General features: G+C 33.5%; 3 protein-coding genes and 1 long non-coding RNA gene across 4 annotated transcripts; 2 read left to right on the top strand and 2 right to left on the bottom strand.

The window, feature by feature from the left end:
- Nucleotides 1–2031: 2031 nt before the first annotated feature.
- On the top strand, nt 2032–2641 carry LOC135840936 (uncharacterized). Its single transcript, XR_010557811.1, has 3 exons — nt 2032–2280; nt 2408–2499; nt 2578–2641. It is a non-coding gene; the product is annotated as an uncharacterized LOC135840936 (long non-coding RNA).
- A 3156-nt stretch (nt 2642–5797) lies between these two features.
- LOC135840933 (facilitated trehalose transporter Tret1-2 homolog) lies at nt 5798–9145 on the bottom strand. Its single transcript, XM_065357692.1, has 4 exons — nt 8906–9145; nt 7903–8038; nt 7630–7815; nt 5798–7531 (listed from the first exon to the last, which is right to left on the bottom strand). Exons 1-4 carry the CDS (start codon nt 8966–8968, stop codon nt 6552–6554), a joined length of 1365 nt encoding a protein of 454 aa, XP_065213764.1. The 5' UTR covers nt 8969–9145; the 3' UTR covers nt 5798–6551.
- A 2246-nt stretch (nt 9146–11391) lies between these two features.
- Nucleotides 11392–16114, bottom strand: LOC135840934 (facilitated trehalose transporter Tret1-2 homolog). Its single transcript, XM_065357693.1, has 4 exons — nt 15981–16114; nt 13968–14094; nt 12786–12971; nt 11392–12629 (listed from the first exon to the last, which is right to left on the bottom strand). Exons 1-4 carry the CDS (start codon nt 15999–16001, stop codon nt 11635–11637), a joined length of 1329 nt encoding a protein of 442 aa, XP_065213765.1. The 5' UTR covers nt 16002–16114; the 3' UTR covers nt 11392–11634.
- A 725-nt stretch (nt 16115–16839) lies between these two features.
- Nucleotides 16840–24758, top strand: LOC135840932 (facilitated trehalose transporter Tret1-like). The gene is made up of 4 exons (XM_065357691.1): nt 16840–17212; nt 20699–20834; nt 20924–21109; nt 21256–24758. Exons 1-4 carry the CDS (start codon nt 17129–17131, stop codon nt 22254–22256), a joined length of 1407 nt encoding a protein of 468 aa, XP_065213763.1. The 5' UTR covers nt 16840–17128; the 3' UTR covers nt 22257–24758.
- The last annotated feature ends 189 nt before the right edge of the window (nt 24759–24947 follow it).

Raw genomic sequence — 24947 nt, 5'->3', positions numbered from 1 at the left:
TATACCATCTCACAATGGTCAAAAATACCAACATTTGAAAAAAGTCATTCAGAAATAATAACGTCCCATTCATTTCAAAGTAAAATTCACAACAGTGGTAAGTTAATTTTACTATCAATACCTCCAAATTCTAGTGAGATTACTGGCGTTTTAGATAGTGGCACAACTCGCTAAAAATTGTAAATGTAATTAATTTTTATCTAACCAAGTAACCACATTAGAGTAGAAAACGTGTTGCAAAAGTTGGCCAACTTCTATAATTATAAGCTCATAAATTATATTGTTTGAAAAATTTCAACCTTTTAGCCTACCTATTATGAACTTTACGAGTATTTATTAACTATGTTTGGTAATCTTCAATCTTTGGCATTTATAATTATAATACTATAAAATCAGTTTCCCATGTACATTTGACCTACCGACTGAGATTTGCTATGTTGTGTGCTGCAGCACCCCCTATACCTACTTTTTCTCATGTCTTGCCAGGAAGTATGGGAACCGTATACTTTCTGTGTTGACGGAGACTCGACGCAGAAAGTATTTGCATCCCAGACTTTTTGTGTTGCGATATCTTCTACGTGATAAACTCAGCTCGAGTTTCTATTTTTTACAAAAACTGTAATGTAATTTGTGTTTTTTTTTGTTTTTGAAAATAAATAATGAATTTTTGTGCAAAATTTAAATTATTCAAAATTACTTTCATGTTTTTTGAATTTTGTTTTATTACTTTATTTGCTTCCAGGGAAATGATTTCATTTATCGAGCAATATCCGCTAATATAAAGCTATTCTTGGTGAGTTTCACAGTGGAACCCCTGGTTGCATTACTGATGCGTTTAAAAGTAAGTAAATTCAGAAAAACTGGATTAAAAATTTGAGTATGATGTCCCGTCCCCCAGTAAAAATTCTGAAAACATTCTGTTTTAGTCCTTTTCAAGTATATATCAAAAAATGGGACTAAAACTGGCATTTTTTTCATTTTCGAGAAAAAATACCATTATAAACCTAGAAAATGAAAATTTTACCAATGTGTAGAGGTAGACACGATAATGTGAAAAATCCCCCCCCCCCCTTATTTGTCAACAAATTCTATTTTTCGTCCTATACTTTCATCATAAGAGTGAAATATAATATTGAAAAAGTTTCGCTGCCGTTTCAAACAAAAGCAGAAACCTAGACAATGAATATTTTTGCATTTATGAAATATTACACCAAATTGTAGACGGACGTGAAAAAATACCCCCCCCTCCCCCGCAAGCCAATGAATTTACGATTATAATTTTTCTGACAAACTCACATCATCATCAGGCGAATTTGTTTGTTGATTTTATTTATTTATTTTTCAGAGTGAAAGATGGCCACTGTATTTTATCATTACATGGAGACTCTTTATAACCGGTATTAAATTGTGGAAAGGAGGAAACTTGAAACATATTATAGCTTTGTTCTTTTCGCTGCTCGGAGCAGCTCCGAGTACATCCGAGCACTGAGCAGAAGTTAGTGTTCTTTTCACAAAATTTCTACTCTGAGCAGCGCTAGTGTGTGTTCTTTTGGCGATGAGCACAGTAAAAATAGCTACTCTGAGCAGTTTTTTTTGCACTTCCTATTTAGGTGGAGTAAAATTAGTGCAAAAAAAAATTGAGAACCGATCGCGCGTTTTTATTCATCTTAGCAACACATGGTTAAGGGGATATTCTCAATACATGGTAGTATATCTGTCCGCCTGCCAAACTTCAAACACATAATTCAGAGCCATTTGTGCATGGAATGGCTTCAAATTTGGTATACACGTTTTTCAAGACATTTTGAACAATCCTGTGCATGCATTTGTCGATACGTTAAGTAGTTTTCGAAAAAATACGATTTAATGAAATGTTGGACTTTTTCAGAAAAATCCAACATTTCTTGAAACTGTATTTATTGAAAAACTATTCAACAAATTGACAAATGCATGCACAGGATTGTTCAAAATGTCTTGAAAAACATGTATTTCAAATTTGAGACCATTCCATGCATCCGCGGCTCTAAATTATAACATTAAAGTTTGTCCCATTCTGTTCCATAAGACCAATGTAAAATTAAGGCATTTTGGTTATGCTATGAGAAAATTTGGTGTATTGAGAATATCCCCTTAATTCCATTTCAGATTTCGGCCATAATTGATTTTTATGTTGTAAATTTGTTTTAAACATTTCATATTTCGTGTATTTTGCTACAATGGCTGGTGTAATGGGTGAAATTATTCACTCCACAAATGATTTAGTGATCATTCAATGTGAAGGTAAATATGTAATTCAATCAATTTCTGTACATACCGTTGGTTATGTAAGTTGTGAAGAATTATAGTTTCAAAAGTAGTGTTTGTTGATTTTAAAACCATTTTTTTAATTACCAATGATTTTTAACAGATTGTCCATAATATCCATGTGAAGCGGCCTAAAATCGACGTCTTTCTGCGAAAGTATGCAGAACACGAAGCTGCAGTCAGATACGCATACAAGTAAAGATCGATTAAATTACTCTAACCCATGATTCATAGAATGTACCTATTTAAAAAAATGTTCTTGAATAATTTCAGACGATTTAAAACCGTGGCGTCGATCGAGTCAGCCATCCAGAGGAGGATGCTGGGGCGAAGGGAGCCTGCCAGAAGGTAAGCAGTTATTTTTAAAACAAATTAAATATAGAATTACAAGAACATTACTATTTACTTCATGGTGAATAACATGCATATTTAATTTTTCAGAGTGTGCTCAGAGACTGAGAGCCGCATTTTACAGCAAATCAGGAGTGGTGGGCGGGTCGGGATACGACAAATATGTCGCGGAAGTATGTTTCGATTCCTAATCGTTTACTTCCTAGAAGATCTGCTATGTGAAAAATTGTATTATTTTATTTATTTCAGGCTCACGAGCGGTAGCAGTTAACGCCCTCCAAAGTTTGATAAGAAAACAGTTGGTGAAGCGTTGAGCGAACAGGTGGTACGCCCCGGAAGACATCGTTTTCGAGCTATGAACTAGCCAACATATAGACGACGTGACGTTCATGATCATTATACGACACCAGAGAATCAGAATAATTGGAAATACCATACTTTTAGGATTTCGCATAAACTTTGATATAGAAGGTAAGATAATATTTGAAGTATTTCCAAATTCGCTCAAATTTTTGTTTACTCCTTCTCTTTCTTCAAAAAACTAAGGTTTAGCTCACAATTTTCGTTCTTTTGCTTGCTTAGGAGAAAACCCAATAACCGTGTCAAGAATCCTAACAGTTGCAATCTTCGTCCACGCCATGTGGCAAAACCACCGCTAAATCTCCGTCATACGATGATGCGATCAACGATTGTTCTTACTTATCTTTAGGTTTTTTTTTTACTAATTGTCTGATCATTTCTGATGGTTTTTATGCAAAAAACTCGTCATAGAAATATTATATTTTTCGTCAAATACATATAATGATTGGGAACACATTAAAAAGGAGCAATAATTTTTCTATCAATCATCGATCGAAAGTGATTGATATCACAGCCGAGGATGAAGATGATCGATCGAAAGTGATTGATATCACAGAGGATGAAGATGAAGTAATCGATATCACAGAAGATGAAGTAATTGATATCACAGAGGATGAAGATGAAGTTCAGATCGAAAATTTGTGTCTTTTATTGACCTACTCTAGCATAAAATCCTTTTCTATTTTTCAATAAAGTTAACTTTTAATATATGTCTCGTCTCTGCATTTTATTTAATTAATAAACGAACCTTTGTAGGCCACATCACTTCGATGATAATTTTTTGAAAGGTTGTTACATCCTAGTTATGTAATTTTCTGTCATCATAAAAATTTTGAAAATAATTCGAACATCTCTAAAAATTAGCTCATCATTCACATCCGTGCAGCACACGATGAATGCAGGGAATGACAAATACTACTACATTCATTCTTCGCACATCGCAAACTCTCCGAAGAATTAATCATACCGAAATAAGTACGCGAATTAGCTCGACAATGTGTTCAGATGACCATAAAGATGATAATATATCCAGCAGATGTCATTTCAGAGTATTATTGATGACGTTGCAAACAAGAGTAAAATACCACACTTTCCCAAGATGTTAACGCGCGGATTAGGTTTCTTAGGTGGTTGTTAACGATGTAATGCGGTGCGATAGAAATACATAGTAGCTGGATCACGGTTGAGCGATTCGGCATTATCTGGTGCTTGATAAGCTCAAGCTTTGGAAAACTAGTTCGTTTTCTCGATGTCGCGGCTGCCTTTGTAAAAGGGTAAAATTGCACCCTCGTAATTAGGCCCTACAAAATACAGCTCGAATGAGAAGGTGAGAGTACTGCCTAAAGCTGAGTAGGTGGGCTCTTTGTAGACTCGACCTCGATTATGCGACTATTTTTTGTGTCGGATATACAACTTTTAAACCATCTCGAGGACCCCATTATTTTATGGCTCAAAATTGTAGAGAATTTCATCAAAATTAATGATGAAAACTACGCATACATGGTAAATTTTTTTTGGCATAGTGTCATGAATTTAAAGAATGATTGAAAAATGAAAATGTATCACAACATAGTACTTAGAGTAGATTGAAAAATAATGATGCAAGTTACTTCGAATATTTCGAATACACATTAGCTCAAAAGTCAGCAGTGTTATGTTGGTTGAAAATTTAATTATTTACAATATTTGTAGATGTAATTTCAGTTTATTGCGCTTCTTTTCGTCTGCAGATCAATTTTAATGGAATTCAGTGTGCAAATTTTTTTAAATTTCATTTCAATGAGTTTGAATAAAATCAATCTGTAGATGAAAGAACGGTCCTACAAAAAAATTACATACAGGAAAATTTCAACCGGCGTTTGGTGGCATAGCAAACCATCTGTATGGGTCATTGTCCCAACGATAGTACCCGGTGTAATTCGTACTCGTTTTTTTCTTTATCCTTTCAATAAGAAACAGATAAGATTGCTTGAAAAGCTCGTCTCGAACACGAGAATATTTCTTATTCAAATACAACGGACTAGTACACCTACCCACATTGCATTTGCATACGTGTTTCATTGGATCATTGCTGAGGAGTAAGTATAAGAAAAAGAAGAAGAAAAGGAACTATGTAGATTTACCTTACCTAGTACTAAATATCGTTTCTTATTGGGGTAAAAGGTGATGTAGCGGCTTGAATGGAAGATTTACTCCGAATAAGACGAACTGTTTTAAATTTACCCTTTGTTTGAATTACCACTGGTATGTTGTTTTTTGATATTCTGTATATTGGTAGCAGAGTGTAAAACGTGTAATGGATGTTCGGGAACATCTGAGGGTTCGACCGACGGGATTAAATTATGCGTTGGAATGTACATATAGACAGTGAACTATTTTGTATTTCGGTCTTCTTTTCTTACTACACATTCAAGTGACGCGATTTGTTGACATGTAACTTCGTGAGAGCGAGCGCATTCAATTTCATCAGCTCCTATCCTACTACCTCAACTCTTCTGAGACTGGACTTTAAAATGAAGCCCATGAACTACTGGACTTCAAGGGTGACGATTCGATCTTCGTCATCCATACACCGCCCAGAATCCATCCCAAGTAAAGGCCAAGGTACCAACAAAGGCGGTACAAGTAAATGGACAACATTCAGCGTTGGGTCCATTTACTTGTCAGGTAATGTCGCGAATTAAAATCACCATCGTGACGTACTCCGTACAAGTCCACACGTACTCAATTAATGGATGGTACTGTGGGTATCACATGGTAAAACAAATACTTCACGTAAAAATCTCATTAATCAAAATATTTTTTATTTTTCATCACAAAAACTTTTTAAAATTTTAAAATAGATTTTCCAAAGAGTTGGAGGTTAAAATTGATGCAAACATAGAAGTAACTGAAGTAGAATGCATTGGAAATATAATGTTAACAATATACTTAATGCCATTTCGCTTTTCATTTTTGTTTGAAAACTTCATAGAACTGATGGAAGTAGAAGAAGATATGGAAGTCTTCGAGAAAATTGAATGGAATCACGTTACTCATATCAATCCCTACCCTACTTGAGATATTAACGCAATTTTTTTTGTATCTGAAAAATTTGGTTTTTGGACTTGGTGCACTATGGAAAATTACCCTACAAATACATTGTATTTAGAAGTACAAGGTTATATTAGTCCAACACCCATTCGTTTACATAAATAGGGGTTTTGACCTTTCAACACTATCTGGAAATACATACTTGGTGTAAAATATTAAGGTTTTGTATCGTAATAATTAAAGTACTTTTAAATTTATTCTTCAAAATATGATAGGAATTCAATTTAGAACTAATGGTTTACTTTATTTAGCATATAATATGATATAACATCAAAATGACTAGACATAGCTGACACAGGTACTTATGTACCTAGACCTACCCGTATTTAATAGATATCCTATGTATAAATGCATATCTACGTCTTATGCATGCGAACTTTGAGTATCTTATTCTAAAACACAAGAAAAGCAGAAAATATTGACTAACTTAATTGTAGAGAACTTTAATTGGCATATTCTTCCGTAATTTCATCCAACGTTTTGCCTCTCGTTTCGACGATGAATAGTTTTGAAAATACTGCAGCGCATAATGCAAAAAAGGAGTAATAACATAGTAATCCGAAAGGTTGCAAGATTTCGGTCAGGGTAAGGAATAACTTGATGTTGAAAAAAGAAGGTAAAAACATGAATACGGACACTGCGGCTCCCATAACACCTCTAACATGATAGGGAAAGCTTTCTCCAATAATCATATAGGGCACACTCATCATTCCAGACATACAACAATAAATATACATGAAAATACAACATACCGTTATCAACGTCTGATTGAATTCTAAGAAAATAGCTCCTATAGCTAATGAGATACTCATTCCTAAACCAGAGTATAAGAGGATAGTCGTGCGGTTGAATTTATGAACCAATAAAACAATATTCATGCTACCAATGAGGGAAATAATGGCGAATATGATTGACAAAACGTTTTGTTGAATGTTGGTTCTAAAAAGTGAGAAGAAATTCACAGCGTATGCAAATATAGCATCCTGACCCGCGGATTTTTGAAAAATTGAAAATATCAGTAATATCATGAATGGCTTCCAGACTGAACGATCAGTGAAACGTTTAAGATATTTTGTTTGACTATCTTTATGCATTTGGATTTTCATTTCTAAATCTTCCAACTCGTTTTTCACTTGAGACCGGTTGTCACCTCGTAACCATAGCAAACTTCTCAAAGCTTGATGTTTTTGATTTTTAATGGTATACCATATAGGAGTATCGTAAATGAATAGTTGTAAAATGAGCATTAGAAGCGCATAAATTCCGAAAATTAATGATGTCAATCTCCAGCTGAGAAGGTATCCTAAAATATACGTAATAAGGGTCCCGGTAGCAGTTATTGGAGCCATCAATGATAGCAAAGTTCCTCTTTGTGAAGTTGGACTTACTTCTATCATATAAATTCCAGCCGAGTACTCCATGCCTAAAAATAAAAAATCATTGTAGGCTAAATTGATCACAGCTTGGATAGTTTTATCATTAATGAACCTCGAAAAAAGTTTCATTGATTGTTGAATTTACCTGTGGCAAGACCAGTTAATATTCTGCAAAAATAAATCGAAAGAATGTCGCATGAAAACGATAGGTAAATCCATGAACACGCGTGCAATGCGGTAGAAATTTGAATGCACCGTTTTCTTCCATATTTTTCTATTATCAGTCCTTCAAAAAAGGCACCCACAGGACGACAAATGGTTCCAAAACTCGCTGGAAGTGTTTGAATAAAAATATTTTAATTTTTTAAACTATGAATTGCTTTTTTTGTTCAAGTACATTTTAGGTTTATGTACTTACCTATCCACGAAGCTTCGCTAGAATGAATTTGTAACGAAGAACTGGGATCTGTCAGTTGAGGTATTAAAATTGCCGAATAAGCATGAGTAAACCCAGAAAATAGTGACAGTTGTGAGACTAGTAGAGATACGTATATCTGTTTGATGGGAAAAATTGAGTAATTAAAAATAATAATGTGAATGTGAATGATAAGTGTCTAAGAATTAATCTACTCATACTACGAAGCAAAATATAATCATTGACTTTTTACCAATCATGTGTTGATTAATACACATAGATATCTACTTTTCAATGAATTAAAGTAAATTACCATGGTATTGTCCAATCATCTGCAAAGACCTTAAATTTTTGCACCTTGTCATTGTTTTTTTTTTGTTTTTTTTTTAAAAGAAAATGTCCTACCTATTATGAAATACTTCAACATTTCTAGATTAGGTTACTTATATACGAGTACATTTCTTGGATAAGGCCTATTGTGTTTTTTTTTGAGAGTAGATACTCATATTATTTTTTTATTTTTTAAAAAACATACCAAATTATTGAAACTAACACAAGTACAGGTAATTCATTTTTTTCACAACAATAATGATAAGAACATTTTCAGCCTCATTTTCAAAATGCAAAAGTATCATGCATACGTGCTAAGTATGGTACCTGTGTTCGTCATATTTCATGATTTAGCCTTGGCTTACTTGATAGGTAGATCTAATAGTAATTTTCCAGCTGTGAACTAGGCACATACATATTGGTATGTACATAATGTATGTATGTACCTCCTAACGAATACATCTTCAACTATTTTTGTTATTCACTAAATACTGAAATATTTTGACTAAATTTACTTTTTTAAAACGAAAATTTTTTAAATTAAAGTTAGATCTGAAGTATTTTTATGCATCTAACTCAGAAAAATAAAACTAATGTGTGCACTGTGCAGTTGATAAATGATTTTATCACTTGAGCTATTAAATAGGTATAATTCAAAGTTTCATCAAAAACTTACGTGTGTTTTGCAACATTTTTGAAAAAAATCACAACTCATATCCGAAATACTTTTAAAAATCATTTTATGCGATGCAATACGTGAAAAAAATAATCATCTTTCATTACGTAACGCGCTTGATGTTTCACTCCATGTTGCATTCTAGCGAATAAACACGTTTACGAGGCGCACACATTTCACACGGTTAGTATTTCAAATAGCGGATTCAACTACATTTGGAACGATTAAAATTATCATATTATCATGAACTTTGCTCGTTAAAATACAACTCTTTATTTGCATTAGGAATCAAAATGTTAATATTATGTACAAGACATTTTAGAATTACTTGGATGCCAAGTAAAACCTTGATATCTTAAGAGAAAGATATCGATTATTAGGTACCTTGGTAATTTAAGTTTTGGGCATAAGTTATGAATAATTAAGTAGACATGAGGTTGTTCTTCGGTAGTTTTGCTATGTTGAATAATTTTGTAGAAAAATCAACCATGATTTTTCGAGAATTTGAACGATTGCATTGAAAAAATTACAACACCCATGACGATTTTTTTTGTGAGAATTTATGGCAGGTTGCCTGCGTTGGTCGTGCGTGGTTAAAAGTGTGGAAATGATCAAAATTGTGGCCATGAGATCCGTAGTAGCCTTCGATAGCACCACATCTCGAAAGCGGATACTTTGTACCTGTAAGTTGTAGTTATTTAATGGAGTTTCAGTTCACATCACGGGGTTCAAACAATCCGTCAATTATTATGGATATACTGTAGAAGTAACATATGGTCATTGTGTAATCATTGATTCGTGATGGTTGTAATTTCTGATAACCTGTTAACTGCCACATGCGTTAATTATGTACTTTTTGGTTCTGAATATTATAAAGATGCGATAATTAAGTACATACAGTAGCGTGCAAATTACTTGTCCGAACAGAAAAATCGCGATGTTACACCGTTTTTAAAAAGCTCGCTACAACGATACCGCTAACAATTTTGAAAAAAAAATACAGGGGGTGAAAGCCCTATCCTTTACGAAAATTTTGATGTGTTTGAACCAAAAAAAATAAGTTTCTAAAAGCTCATAAACGCTCACTGAAATAAAAATCAGAAAATTTTCAGTCTTTTAGATTTCCGCATTTAGCGGACGAACCGTACGTTCTAGCAAAAATCTGATGACATAACGCTGAAAGAGAATTAAATTCCCTACAATTTCGTTCACGAGAAATGTTTGTAGGACGCTCTGTTTCATTTCAGTTCAGTGAGCTTTTAGAAACATTTTTTTTTTTGGTTCAAACACATCAGAATTTTCGTAAAGGATAGGCTCTCACCCCATGTATTTTTTTTTTCAAAATTGTTAGCGGTATCGTTGTAGCGAGCTTTTTAAAAACGGTGTAACATCGCGATTTTTCTGCTCGGACAAGTAATTTGCACGCTACTGTATACGAAGCTTTGATTTGTATAATTTGAATTTTGGGAACGCAGTTTTAACGTAAGAAGTTGTGAAGTGTGGCTGAAGACAGTATAAATCCAACCTTATGTTATTTCACAATAAAATACAAGAAAAATTCCTCCGGTTGGGGGAAGGTTTTGAAAAATAAAGCTCGTTATCAAAACATATTTCTTATGAATTCGACTCTAATCATTCCTTTTCCGGAAAAATTAAGAAACACTTTTTATTCCTGGAAATAATTGAGTACCTAAGTACCTGGAACTCTAAATGATGTAAAAATTATCAGGTTATTTTCTTCAGTCTACGATTTTTTTCAACCTTCTAACATCCTTTTTAAAGGTCGTCAATTCCAAGTTGAATAATAACCTTATGTTCGCTTTTAAAAGGACATGGCAAGTCGTATTTTGTTATGCCCCCGGCCTCCTCCAAAAATTCTGAGAATTCCTCTTCTTTATTTTAATATTTTGGTGAAATTCCTGTTGCCCGTTTAGTGTTTTTCAAGCAATGTTGAAACGTGTTGTACCTACTGTACTTTATAGTTTTTGCATTAGGGAGATACGACCATGGGAAGAGGCGATAAGTATGACCGTGTTACCATTTTTTTTTTCTGTGGGTACGTTCGCTTGCTGGCAATAATTTTCTGTCATTTTAAAAATTTTCGATAAAGAAAGCGAGCGTATTATCTGTAAAATTTCACTTACTCGTACATAACTGCCACTCGTCTTTTTTTCTCCTCTAATCAATTTGGTGTTTTTTTCGTTTGCTTGAAGAACGGTTTCATTTTATACCTATTCAAGGCACCCTTGATTTTCTTCATTTCTATGAAATTCATTTTTAAAAATAGCATCTAATGTATTAACTTATCCCAATCTTGAAGCAATTTTCTGAGGTATCATATCGGTAGGTAGGTACATAAATGGGTAGGGTAGATTAATTAAGTAGATTTCCTCCTCTGTAAGTACGGGTGTAGGTAACAAGAAGTTGGTTATCATTTGCGTAAAACTTACATCTTTTTGAAGTTATTGATTAAAAAATTTGAAAAAATTTAATAAATCGTTGTATGATTCATTAATTTATAAATGGGTACAATAAATATAGAACTTAGGAATGCACAAAACATACGAATTGAAATACATATCTAGTTTATCTACACATTTTACTATATACTTAAAAAGCATACCTATAGCATTCTTTTGAGCTACATTGCTCAGTTCTCAGGGAGTACATATTATTATCTTTTTGCCATACCTATCACTTGCAGTTTTTGACCTATACTTATTTTATATTTATTTGTTGTAGTTATCTTCAATTTCGGTTAAAGCTTTTCCTTTCGTTTCGGGAAAGTAAATTTTGGCAAAAATGACCGTAATTAAAGATAAAACAGCGAAATACCACATGACTCCAGCCTTGCCTAAATGCTGATCCATCGTAGTATACAATTTAATATTAACGAATGAAATGAAAAATATAACAACAGTTATGGCCGCAGACATTGAACCTCTCATACGATTGGGAAACACTTCACCTATCATCATCCAAGGAATATCGATCATTCCCAACATACAGAAGAAAATGTATACAAATATGCACATAACCGAAATCCATTTATAAGGCTCTAGGAAACTTAATGTCAGTGATAAGGCACCTATTCCCATCGTTATTGACATCCCTAATCCTGACATCACCAATAATGTGACTCGATTGAATTTATGCACGATCAGTACTAAAATTACACTTCCCACAATTGAAATCGACGCAAAAACTATCGCCAACATATACGAATCCTTTATACCACTCCCTAAATTACTGAAAAATGGCACCGAATAATAAATAATTACGTTATAGCCGGACTGTTGTTGGAAAAATGAAAATACAGCAAAAATGACAAATGGCTTCCAAACTGCAGGTTTGAAAAAATTTAAGAAAAAACTTATTCTACCTTCTTCGTATCTGGACATTTTCGTTTTAATTTGATCCAGTTCTTTGTTTACTGCTTCTACATTATCGTTTCTAAAACTTAATAGGACGTTTGCTGCTTTAGTTCTTTTGTTTTTTATCATATACCATATGTGCGATTCTGGTACGTAATGTAAAGCAAAGAACAGAATTACAGAGTAAACTATCAGTATGCTAGCTACGATTTTCCAGTGAAATAGGTAACCTAAAAGGTACACCATTAGTATACCGCAGTTTATTGTGGGTGTGATAAGTGATAAAAATGTGCCTCGATCTGCGGGTTTCGTGATTTCTGCGATGTACATACCGACGCATACAACCATACCTGAAATGTGATATGATTTATATGATATTTTTTTGTCAATATGCGCATTTTCGCAGCAATTATTTGGTTGATGATGTATCAACTTTATTATTTTCTGTACTTATTTTAAAGAGGTTTCAGAAAATGGCTGGCAAATATGAATAAAATTCAACTCACCCATAGTGAAGCCTAAAAATATTCTGCTGGCATATAAAAACTTAACATCACTGGCAAGTGCAGTAAATGCCCATGATAATATGAACAGAAATGCCACCGCTTGCATTGTTCGTTTTCTACCAAATTTATCCACTAGGTATCCTTCGACTATGGCCCCGAGTGGTCTGAAAACTATCCCTAAGCTCGCTGTTGAAAAAAAAGTTATTATTACTGACTGTAGTCCACATTCGAGGCTGGAGAGGCGGTATAGGTGCCGTAGTACATATTACATATAAGTACTGCCGAGGTATGCACTATTCCTCCCCATATTGGCCTAAGATGATGATCATACCCAATGAATAAATTCTCAACCTATTTAATCATTCAGGATTGAAAAATGTAGGTGTAGGTCCTACATGATATTTTAAATCTTTCAAAAAATTGCGTAGGTAAAATTTGAATTAAATTTTTTTTGTTGTATTAATTGTGATTTGTCGATGATGGCTGAATGTGAATTAACAGAAGAGCAGCGAGTTGCTGGAGTTCGAGGAAGACTTTATGAAACAATGCAAAATAATGTAGACATAAGTTCGAAAGAACTGGGATATCTACCCGGAGATCTGGTGTTGTAAGTAGCAATTGATGTTACTTTTTTTTCCCAAAATAGCTTGTAAAGTCATTGCATTTTTCATCACATTTCCACAGCATTCATCACATTTTAGTGCCCAACTAAATTTGAAACCTCCGTGGGGAATACTGGACCCTTGTTATTCAGAAAATTTTGTGAACATGATTTGTCTGTAGCAAGCAGCAATTTTGTAAAATTGGAACTCCTGAAAACCTTTTTGATGTTTTCCGGTGCCGTAGCTGGTCGTATGCAATTTATAGGTTACTCGTATTTTGAAAAGTACAAACTAATGTAAGATCCCTAGTTTTTTGATTGCATAGTCAAAAAAAAATTGTCAGTTAGCCTAATGGTCTCCATGCTTTGATAGCAAGAAGGATAAAATTGATGACTGAGTGATCAAAAGTTTCCCTTGCAAAACCTTTTACTCGTATGTCAATGGTATTTCATTTTGGAGTAGGTAAGTACACTGGGCATCTAATTTAGGCGTATAAATTTACCTACTCTTTTTTTTCTAAATATTAACAAAGACATGAATCCGAAGGAATGTGTAGGTAAACAAAAAATTAATTTCTTACCTATCCATGAGAATTGATCTTTGTTTATTTGAAGAGATTCTTTTAACTGGGGCAACAGAATTCCCGAAAATCCTTGAGCAGCTCCCAATATCAATGACAGTTGACATGATAAAACTGAAGATACAGCCTGAAATTTGATTTACATTTTCCATCACAAAAGTATTCGACCAAGTAATTTATAGGATCAATATTCGATGTATGCTCCGATAATTTTCGCCTAATTAGTTCGCCTGATTATATATCTTACCTTCTTTCTTAATGAAATATGTACATTCTTCTTTGCGAGCTTACTAGTATTAATACAATATATTCTTATTTATTGACCTTTTTAGATAATAATACGTAGTAATTTTGACCTACATTTTTAATCAATCACCATTCGTTAAAATTTGATAAGATTCTGTTTTTCTTTTTACTCGTAGTATAAATAATATCTATAGAGGAAAGTGTTTCTATGGCCTTCAAAGCAGATACTGTATATTGTGAGTTCTCGACATTTGTATGTGCTGTAATTTGCTGTAAATTGATCATTTTTTAATAAGAATGGGATAGGGTCGGAAACGGAATGGAAACCAAAAATGTGGCGCTTGATGCACACATTAGAGGAATCTGCAATTCTGCGTCTGTATTTTTTATTCAAAATTTTTGAACTGCTCCTTGGCTGAATATCTCATTATTGATTCATATTTTTTTACGTATTGTTGAAAGATTTTAATCTTTGATGTAATATTTTATTGCTTTTCTCAAATTCATAGAACCTCAATGTTACTTTTAGAAAATATTTTTTTTCAGAAAGACATACCGTAGCTGAGTTTAATTTTGGTTGATATTGAACTACAGAGATTTTCATATTCGTAGATATAAGTACACTTCGGGTTATAAAAGCCTGTATCTATAGCTGATGGGCTGGACTGTTGCTCTAAATTTAGTACCTAAACCTATAATTACCTAATATGTACATAAGAAATACATTTTAATTAAGTATCTATCGCAGTGAATTTAAAATTGCGTTTACATTGTAGTATGTTGGCTAATAAGCCACAAAAGAACGATGATTATCGAAATCCCCTGTTGACCTTTCACAGCACCATACCTTACCTAGCTAGAAACATTGTATATACCAGATACCTACAGGGTGCGCAAAAATATCGGGTGCTCCAATGTACCTAACGGTGCTGCGTGTTCGTAGATGGGGTACCTACTACCTACCTGATATTTTTACGTACCCTGTATACAAAAGAGATAAGATACCTACCTAATGAATCACCTGCTTTTAAAAGTAACACGTTTTGTCAAAAATACCTCTTAATGATACATAAATCTTATTCATCGCTGATTTGATAAATTTTACGAAAATTTCCACTGTACAACGTACTGAACTTGACTATATGCATTAGGTTATAAAAAATAACTGGATTTTCGGGATATTTTTTGCATAGAAATCGAACTAATACCTATTATGTATATCGAAAAACGAGTTTTAAAATCGTAAAAAACAACAAAATGAGCAATTCTGTGCTAGGATGCAAATACGGGAATTTTCAAACCTTTGTTATGGCTTTTCAGTTTTGAGAAATTTGTTTCGTGGCTGGAGCAAGAATAATTAAATTACCTACCTATGTAACTTACAAATTTTCAGTTATAGGTAGAAAACAATTTGGAATTTCGAAACTGAGTTTGTCTTTTAGATTGCCGAACTTTTCACCAAGTATATAGCACTCTTCAGAATTCAGAAATCGATTTTCAATTTTCTTAGGCTTTGAAAGCATTGGGTAACCGAAAAATTGTGGGCCTCCAAGACTTTTTGCTGCGCAAAATTATGCGTAAGAAAACAAAATAGGAACCTAAGATTTATTTTCACGTTCAGTTGTTGGACTGTTATCCTCAACTTCAAGTATAGGTAGGTGCTAGGTAAGGTATACGTGTTGCGAAAAAAACCGCATAATTTAGCGAGGAGTATATCCAATTTAACCGATTCTCTAAAACATTAAAAAATTGCAAGTAGGTACTTACGTAATTTTCTTTAAATGGCATGATTCCTAGCGACCACAATAGTGTGTTCACTTCATACTTATGGTATTATTTTGCCCCTTGTTCTTTATTTTTTCGTAAAATTTTTATCGTTTCATTTCTAATCAGTATCTAATGGGTGCTTTATTGTGGAAAATTCAAAACCTATAGAGAAAGTTGGTTTTTGTAGTTATCGCTTCATGTAGCGTTGAACCAAAAAACATGAAAATATAGGTACCTAGTAGAAATAAAATCGTAATCGCGTAAGGTATCTATTTCTATACATATTATTCACCTACAGGTGCTCAGTTTTATATGGTAGGTAGGGTACATTACATACATACGAATATTTTATAATAAGAATGTAAAATTTAAAATAAATTTTTTATTGCGTATTAGAACAAGTATTTCTGGAAGCAGATACGTTGTGAGTTCCTTGGTCGTATGTTGCAATGAGATACCGCCACCGGTACCTTACCCTATTAGCTGTACCCTACCTACGCGCGCTGCGCTTATATATAAAGCTATAATACTAGTACCTATACCGAATTTATTTCTACAAATACTTTTTTCTCTGGATGCGTCCTTTCGAAATTTTTACTCGATTTGTTCGACTGACCGTTTCCTACATGCCTGTAGGCTAATTATCTCAAATTTTTCAATAATTGATAAAAAAAAAATTTCAATGCCATGCAAATACGAGATTACATCGCGTTTACTTTGAGCGTTGGTTTTTATGCGAAAATGAGTTCCTATATTTGTATAGACTCAATTTTTATTTGATTAGATACATTTATGTACATATTATGTAATGTAATCGTGATAATATGACTGATTAAAAATAGATGCATATTGCATATTAAACATCGGTCGCTCGTGGTTGTGTGTGTGTGTATGTTTCTAGGTATTTATCTTGCAGGTATAAGTTCACCATCTTATAAACGTTCCGTACTTTCACCCGTCAACCATCTTTATCGCGTTCACATTTCAAATTTTCACGCGAAAATCTTTAATTCGCCTTAATGAAGGGTACGATTGTTGAACGTTTTTGAAACTCTTTATTTTTTTCATTATGTGAGTATCGGATTTCATCTGGTGTGGTTTGGTATAAGTATATGGTTCGACGCGCTTTGTTTTGGTTCACGTGAAATATGCCTTCATTTTTTTCTAAAAGATCTCCAGAAAGTGAACCTCTGATCAGAAAAGAGCGGAAAACAAGTGATGTATTGCCATGCGTTAGTATCTTATCATTTTTTTTTTAATGGACAGCAGTTTTAGTTAAGTGTATCTCTGTTAGGATAACCCTAGTTTTAAGTTTCACCTGCTACACCATTTTTCGCCTTCACCTTCAAAATTGTTTCTTTTTATAAATTAATTATTAAGTAATCGTGGTTTATTATCGCACACTGTCGGTAAGATTCAAATGGTAATTTTAAGTTTTAAATCTAGAAAGAAACAATTTCAGAAATTTCAAATTAATTCAGTCTTTTAAAATGGGAAATTAACGCCTTCCAATACGGACACCTGACGAATTTTATTATGACATGTACCTATGTACCTATGTACCTTCTACCTTTACCTACCTACTTATTAATATGATGTTTGTTACCAATTTTCTGGGGACGAAATGTAAAAATTTCATTTCATTAGTGTTTGATCACCGGAATAAATTTATGATCGTTCCTCCTCTATAAGTATCTTTATCTTTACAATTCGTAATATTTCCAGTTTTGAGATCCATTCGATTTTGCTTACTTCCTCAAATAAGTAGCGTACGAGTATGTAGGTACACAGTACACACCTTTTCAAATTTTAGATGCAAGTGGTTGATTGTTACCTAGTACATTTCTTGAAAAATCCAAAAAATGAAATAATTGACAGTTTGCGAGTTTAAAGGACTGCCTGAAAGATAAATGATTACTGACTTGTAAAATATGTATGCATTGTTATGTAGAATTCAAATGCATCATGTTTGATAAATGACAGACCATGTTATGTAATGAATACTTTGAACTGTGATGTTATCAGTGTTTATGAAAAAAATTATCCCAGTACCTACTCGTGCTTTATTAAAAAAAGAAACAACTCGTAATAATTGTTAGTGAAGAAATTTGAGGTGCATTTTTTATTGTAATAAATACCTACTCGAGATCCAGAAAACGAGTGTCCGAGTAAACAATTCAGATATGACTGAGTAGTAGGGTGGAGCGGAAAAAATTTATAGTCTTCGATTTCGCTGAAATTGAAGTATGTTGGAGATTTTGAGTTGAAATGACCCCCAAAAAATTTTCAGCCCCCCATATGCCCCTGCGGTGGAACTGTGGCCCCCCAAAGTACGGTCATTTTGGAAAAAAACGCTGTTTTTCGAATTTAAAAGTAGCAGTAACCATTTTTTTCGAAAACGGGTAGCACTCAAAAGTTGCGATTTGAGATGACGAATCGAATGACGTAATTGGTTTTTCGATTTGACCCCCGCTAACCCTCCCCAGTTTAGTTTGAAAAGTCGCGAATCGGGGGTTTTTTGCTATTTTAATTGAAAATACAGTCGATTTAGGATTCGAATGCGATTTTATGATTGATTATTACTTTTCACATTGAAACAAGTGAATCTAGCTCGTATTCCAATCTCTACCCCTCCCCCTTTCTTGAGCCCCCCCCCACATTAAAAACTCCCCTGCCACCTTGAATATGGTATCGTTCCAACAAGAAAAATCACGGGATAAAAGTTGTTTCTTGAACATTTTTCTACATTTTGGTTCTAACAAAAATTTTATTTGGCGCCACCCTTGGGCCCAAAATTCCCAAAAACCATTTCCAAAAAATTCAAAATCGCGTTTTTAACGTTTTTATTAAAAATTTGTAATCGAGAAATGTGGACGTGCTCAGAACTATAAGTATTAGGTACTTATTCATTTCTCTTTTTCCTATGCCTCGCTTATGCAGCCCTCTTCGCGCATATCACATCAACATTTTCAACTGTTCATTTCAAAATTACTTCTAAATCCTCATTATCTTCTGAAAATCAGCAAAATTATAAACGGGAAATATTTTTTTATGGTGAAGCACCTTCAATACACGACTAAAATAATGAAGAATAAAAAAACAGAATTCGGATCTAAACATCATGGTTCTGAATTAATGCATACGAGAAGTTTGAAATTATTATTTATAATACAAAACTGAGTAAAGGAAGTGTGAGGATTCAAATTCCTAAAACGGGAAATGTCTGTAATAGGCCACTATTATTTGTATCTTGAACGTAATTTACAACGTACTTCCATTTTTTTGCGATCAATCAGTAAGGTACGTAATTAAAAATTCTCTTTATGAAAACTGAAAAAAAATAAATAATAACATCTTCATTTTCATTCATTCAAAATTTTAAACTTAACCTAGTATGTAAAATCTAACAGGGGTAGTCTGCAATGGAAACTTTTGAAATTTAAAATTTTCACTCTTCATTGATTACAAATTTTTCGTAAAAACGTTAAAAACGCGATTTTGAATTTTTGTGGAAATGGTTTTTGGGAATTTTGGGCCCAAGGGTGGCGCCAAACAAAATTTTTGTTAGAACCAAAATGTAGAAAAATGTTCAAGAAACAACTTTTATCCGTGATTTTTCTTGTTGGAACGATACCATATATTCAAGGTGGCAGGGGAGTTTTTAATGGGGGGGGCTCAAGAACGGGGGAGGGGTAGAGATTGGAATACGAGCTAGATTCATTTGCTTCAATGTGAAAAGTAATAATCAATCATAAAATCGCATTCGAATCCTAAATCGACTGTATTTTCAATTAAAATAGCAAAAAAACGCCGATTCGCGACTTTTCAAATGAAACTGGGGAGGGTTAGCCGGGGTCAAATCGAAAAACCAATTACGTCATTCGATTCGTCATCTCAAATCGCAACTTTTGAGTGCTACCCGTTTTCGAAAAAAATGGTTATTGCTACTTTTAAATTCGAAAAACAGCGTTTTTTCCCAAAATGACCCTACTTTGGGGGGCCACAGTTCCACCGCAGGGGCATGTGGGGGGCTGAAAATTTTTTGGGGGTCATTTCAACTCAAAATCTCCAACATACTTCAATTTCAGCGAAATCGAAGACTATAAATTTTTTCCGCTCCACCCTACTGAGTAGGTATCTAAAAAGAAACTTGAGATAAACATGTGATGTTGCCCATCTTGGAAATGTTGTGGCACGTTGATTGTTACGTACAGATTTTGAGATCAAATTAGCAATTTGAAACAAAAATTGAGAAAATTGATAGTTCGCCGAAAAGAGAACGAATTTTCTGAGATAGGTCTGCAGTAATTTTTTACCGGGACAGAAATTCACGAAGTTATGCATAATATTATGTACATATTAGTGCCTCAAAATCGGTGAAAAAATTCCAATCATCTATTATTAAATTCACTCATTGCATTTTTATGAATTTTCAAATTTCTGGTGCTAGATTTGGATGAAACCGGATGCGATTGAGAATAATAAGTTCAACAAACATAATTCCTATTTTGTAAACTCAGAGGAGCAATTTTCATTTATAATGGAAACATATTACTTATACCTATAGGGTAACACAACTTTGAGTACGAAATTTTTGTGGTAATTTTTTACCTGTCACAAAAATTTAACTTTCCAGAGTATCAAATTCGAAAAGTTATTGCGGATAGTTTTAATTTTCAATTTACAATAATGAACGTAATTAATATTTTTATGCTTAGGTAATAGCTACGGCTATAGCTTGCCAGTTATCCTTTCTGACAGGGGTTTCCATGGGATATTCTGCTATCCTTTTAGCTCAGTTGGAACTACCCACTTCAGTTTTGCGCATAAATGTGAATCAAGCTTCTTGGATAGGTATGCTAAGATGAAATATGTACCTATGTACTTAACTTGAATGGAAGAATTTTTTTTTCACCCTGAAGTTTTGAATTTTTTTTTTGTAGCTAGCTTGGGTGTTATTTGCAGACCGATTGGAGCTTTAGTTGAAGGAGTTGTAGTTGATGTATACGGTAGAAAAACCACTATGCAAATAGTTGCTATTTTGATCGCAATCTCCTGGTTGATAACTTATTTTTCCTACAATATACCTTTACTCTACTTCAGTCGCACTCTTCTGAGTTTTGCATTGGGTGAGTTGACGCTGTTCCTAATTGACTACATTGTGTTTCTATCTGCATACTTGGGTAGGTCGAGTATGTGGAAAAAACGTTTCAGAAATCATTTTTAAAAAGTTTGCTAATTCTTATTAATTTATTGTGCAATTGAATGTGTGCAGGAATGGTGATTTGCGTCGGATTGTACATTGCTGAAATAAGTAAACCATCAGATAGAGGAACATTATTATCGCTGATTACGCCGATGACTATTGGAGGAACCTTGTTCGTTTACGTATTGGGTTATTTTTTCACGTGGGAAACTGTGGCTTTAATTTTATGTGGATATAGTTTAATTATATTCGCCTTAACATGCTACCTTCCTGAATCACCAATTTGGTACATGATTAAATCTAATAAGACGAAAGCTGTTCAAGCTCTACTATGGTGTAGAAACGATAAATCCGAAGTGGTAGAAAAGGAAATTACCGATATCGAAGACAGACTTCGAAAAATTGAAACAAAGCCTCGTTATTTTGAAAATTTTAAAGACCCCGCCGTTTGGAAACCATTTATAATTATTGTAATATTTTCCATATTCCAACAACAGGTCGGATATAATATCATCACTTATTATGCTGTAGATTTTTTCTCAAGTTTTGAGACAAAATACGACGGTACTGTTTTATCTATTATATTTGCGGCTATATCTACCGTGGGTAGTTTACTTCTCATGACAGTGGTTCATAAATTTAATCGAAAAACATTACTTAGTGCATCCGGTCTAGGTATGACGATTGCCATGACCCTAGGCGCCATCTGTTTAATGACTGATTCTCATAGAAGACTATCTGTTTTACCTGTGATATGCGTATTTGTTTACATATTGTTCTGTATGATAGGAATGATCGATATACCTTGGATGATGATTGGCGAAATGTTCCCTAGTCGAGTTAGAGGTACGATGTCGGCTAATGTAACCGTAATCATATTTATAATAACATTTTTCAACGTAAAATTGTACCCGTTGTTGAATCACGTCATCGGGGTTTTGGGAATATTTTGGTATTTTGCATTTTTCTCATTGCTTACTGTGATTTTTGCCAAGATTTTCTTCCCTGAAACTAGAAATAAGTCTTTGTTTGATATTGAAGATGGATTTAGAAAAAATGGAGCAAAGTGAAACACTTTTGCTATTCGATGGTTTTCTGTTTTGAAATTTTGATTGCGAACAGTAAAAAAAAGTTGAGGACTACCCAGTTACTCGTACGAAGTATTGACTTCGAAATTTTGTATTTCAGATTGATTTTAAAATACCTACCTAGCACTGACTGTGATGTACTTACCTAAGTACATACTTTCTTAAATTAGTTGAATTTACAGCGGTTAATATACAAATTTTTAATATTTTAAATTTTCAGCGTTTTCTCATCGATAAAAACTTTCACTGTGTTTTTTAAGTGTTTGTAATTGAAATATTTTAGAAAACAATTACCTAATAAAACAACAAGTTCTAAAATTATATAAAATGCCTTACTACTTTACATACTTACTTATTATTACGGTGTTTTTTTTTTTTTTGGTCAAATCATGTCCAAGGGGGACCTGGCTATAGGTAGGTAAAGATACCAGGTACCCATAAACTCAAATGCAAATACCTACATTATTGACTGAATATGAACTTTTTTTGTTTTACAGTCTTTATCTTTGCAGAAAAACGAGCGGTTTTTAATGCGATGTTTATAGTTCAAAAAAAAATCGCAGAATAGATTTTCATGTTGCGTTTGTTCGTTTTCTTAATTTTCCAAATAATTTGAAAGGGATCTCGTAGAAAGATTTTGAAGTTTTTTTGACTTTTGTTGTTTTTTCAGCAAGTGTTTTAAAGTGCTCGATAACAGGATCACAACGTTTCATCGTTTCTTCCTACCAAATCTCTGCAATGATAAGAAATATTGGACATCATTAAAATTACGGAGGAAATCCGACTCGTCCTTAATGAATACAGTGTTATAATGAGACTTGATCTAATTGAGTATAAGTGGTGGGGGTAATTTGCGGAACTAATCGGAATCGTCGTCTTCTTCATCCATACTGAAGTAACCTGCATCGTGGTACTTGATGTATAATTCTACCAAGTGCTCAATTATAATATTGGGCAGTGGTAGTTGTAATATTTTCAATGGCGAGTTAATGTTGTCGATTATTTTATCTGCAGCTAGCAGTTGAAGCGCCATTGGATGATAGGTTATTTTAACAGGACTAGCTGCACAATCAATTTGCACGAGTGAAGTCATTGAAGCCAGGTCTACTAACAGGGTGTCTCACAAAATTTCTCCGAAGAAATGCAGTACTTTTACAGTACCTTTTGCATTACCTTTTTTTTTATCCAGCTTACACCGACCCCCCCCCCCGAAAATTTTTTTTTTTTGAACCGGTTGGAATTTGTCGATAAAATTTTTACAAGTATTAATTTAACAAGTGTTGCCATCTTTTGAGGTACAAAATGAACATTTTTTTTTTTAAATTTTCACCAATTAATTCATTTTGGGGTTTATAAAAAATTTTAAATCAATGATTCTGAGAAAAACTACAGTACTTTTCAGGCAAAATGCAGTACTTTGCAGTACTTGCAGTACCGAGGATTTCAATGCAGTACTTTTACAGCACTTGCAGTACCTGCAGTACCTGTTAGACACCCTGACTAAGTTTGGCATACTAATCAAGAATGACTTGTAAGTGACTAAACACTCGTATTTATGACTAGGCCTTTGGGTATCTGCAAGGGTGGGGGAGACAGTAGTGGCATAAGACACAGTAATTGCCAGCACAAGTATAGGAAATTGTGCAGAATTTTCGCTTACACCACTTGCAAAATTTACAGCATTTGCAATCACACCTGTTATCCGTTTTCACAGGCTACCTTATACTCTGGTGTTTTCCTACGACAACAAGCGCAAACTGAACAGTCACAATCTGAACGTTTTTCTGCATAACAAAGATTGCATGCAAAATAACCCCCACCAATACCACCCCCACTGCCACAACAACCACCATTGTCACTGTCTTCCGAGCTGCTACCGCATCCCATACAGTCTGATTCTGAACTTACATCTGGGTCGCAGCTCCTTCAAAATGTTAAATGACACCTACGATCTGTACCAAAAATGGCACGAACAAAAACCAATTGACGATCAAGCTGACGCTGAAAATAGCATCAGCTACGATGCCGACGACGAAGGAGATAACTCCGATTAAATTATTATAAGACGAAGTTCGAATTATTTTATAATTTTTATTCAATTATACGCTTATATTTTTAGATTTTTAAGCAATCATACGCGAATGTGTGAGTTATGTGAGAATGTGTGTGAGAGTGTGGTATGTCAATCGGCTAGTCCATTTTATATTTAAGATTTATTAACGTGGCTGTGCCCTTTTTTTTCAGTTTTTATTATTGGGTTGGGTATATTTTAGAATAAACATTCGTGTTTTTTTCAGTTTCTATTATTGGGTGGTTATATTTTAGAATAAACAATCGTGTTTTTTCAGTTTTTATTATTAGGTGGGTATATTTTAGAATTAATAATCGTGTTTTTTTCAGTTTTTTATCTCAATTACGTGAAATGTTTTTATTCATTATTATATTTTATAATATTTTATAATAAACGATCGCTTTTTACACGTATTCTTTTTGCTTACTTTTTTATGACAAATATTCAACACGTAATTTGAAAATCAATACGTCATCATTATCGATTTCAAAAAAAAAAAAGAAATAAACATACGTATTCAATTCAACTCGAGGAAGAAGACCTTTATAGAAAAAATTGCAAAAAAAATTAATACTTGGAGTGTGTTTTGACATTCCCTCATC

This window comes from Planococcus citri, chromosome 3 (genome assembly GCF_950023065.1).
Source record: "Planococcus citri chromosome 3, ihPlaCitr1.1, whole genome shotgun sequence".
Taxonomy (NCBI): Eukaryota; Metazoa; Arthropoda; class Insecta; order Hemiptera; family Pseudococcidae; genus Planococcus; species Planococcus citri.
This window is presented reverse-complemented; position numbering and strand designations above follow the sequence as displayed.

Excerpts from the sequence above, each read along its gene's own strand:
- LOC135840933 (XM_065357692.1), bottom strand. The coding sequence starts at position 8,968 with ATGATTTTTAAAAGTATTTCGGATATGAGTTGTGATTTTTTTCAAAAA. Across the intron at positions 8,039-8,905 it reads AAAAATGTTGCAAAACACAC|ATATACGTATCTCTACTAGT; the intron begins GTAAGTTTTTGA and ends CCCATCAAACAG. Across the intron at positions 7,816-7,902 it reads TAGCGAAGCTTCGTGGATAG|CGAGTTTTGGAACCATTTGT; the intron begins GTAAGTACATAA and ends AAACACTTCCAG.
- LOC135840932 (XM_065357691.1), top strand. The coding sequence starts at position 17,129 with ATGCCTTCATTTTTTTCTAAAAGATCTCCAGAAAGTGAACCTCTGATC. Across the intron at positions 20,835-20,923 it reads GAATCAAGCTTCTTGGATAG|CTAGCTTGGGTGTTATTTGC; the intron begins GTATGCTAAGAT and ends TTTTTTTTGTAG. Across the intron at positions 21,110-21,255 it reads TCTTCTGAGTTTTGCATTGG|GAATGGTGATTTGCGTCGGA; the intron begins GTGAGTTGACGC and ends GAATGTGTGCAG.
- LOC135840934 (XM_065357693.1), bottom strand. The coding sequence starts at position 16,001 with ATGCCATTTAAAGAAAATTAC. Across the intron at positions 14,095-15,980 it reads TGCCATTTAAAGAAAATTAC|GCTGTATCTTCAGTTTTATC; the intron begins GTAAGTACCTAC and ends ATCAAATTTCAG. Across the intron at positions 12,972-13,967 it reads AGATCAATTCTCATGGATAG|CGAGCTTAGGGATAGTTTTC; the intron begins GTAAGAAATTAA and ends TTTTTTCAACAG.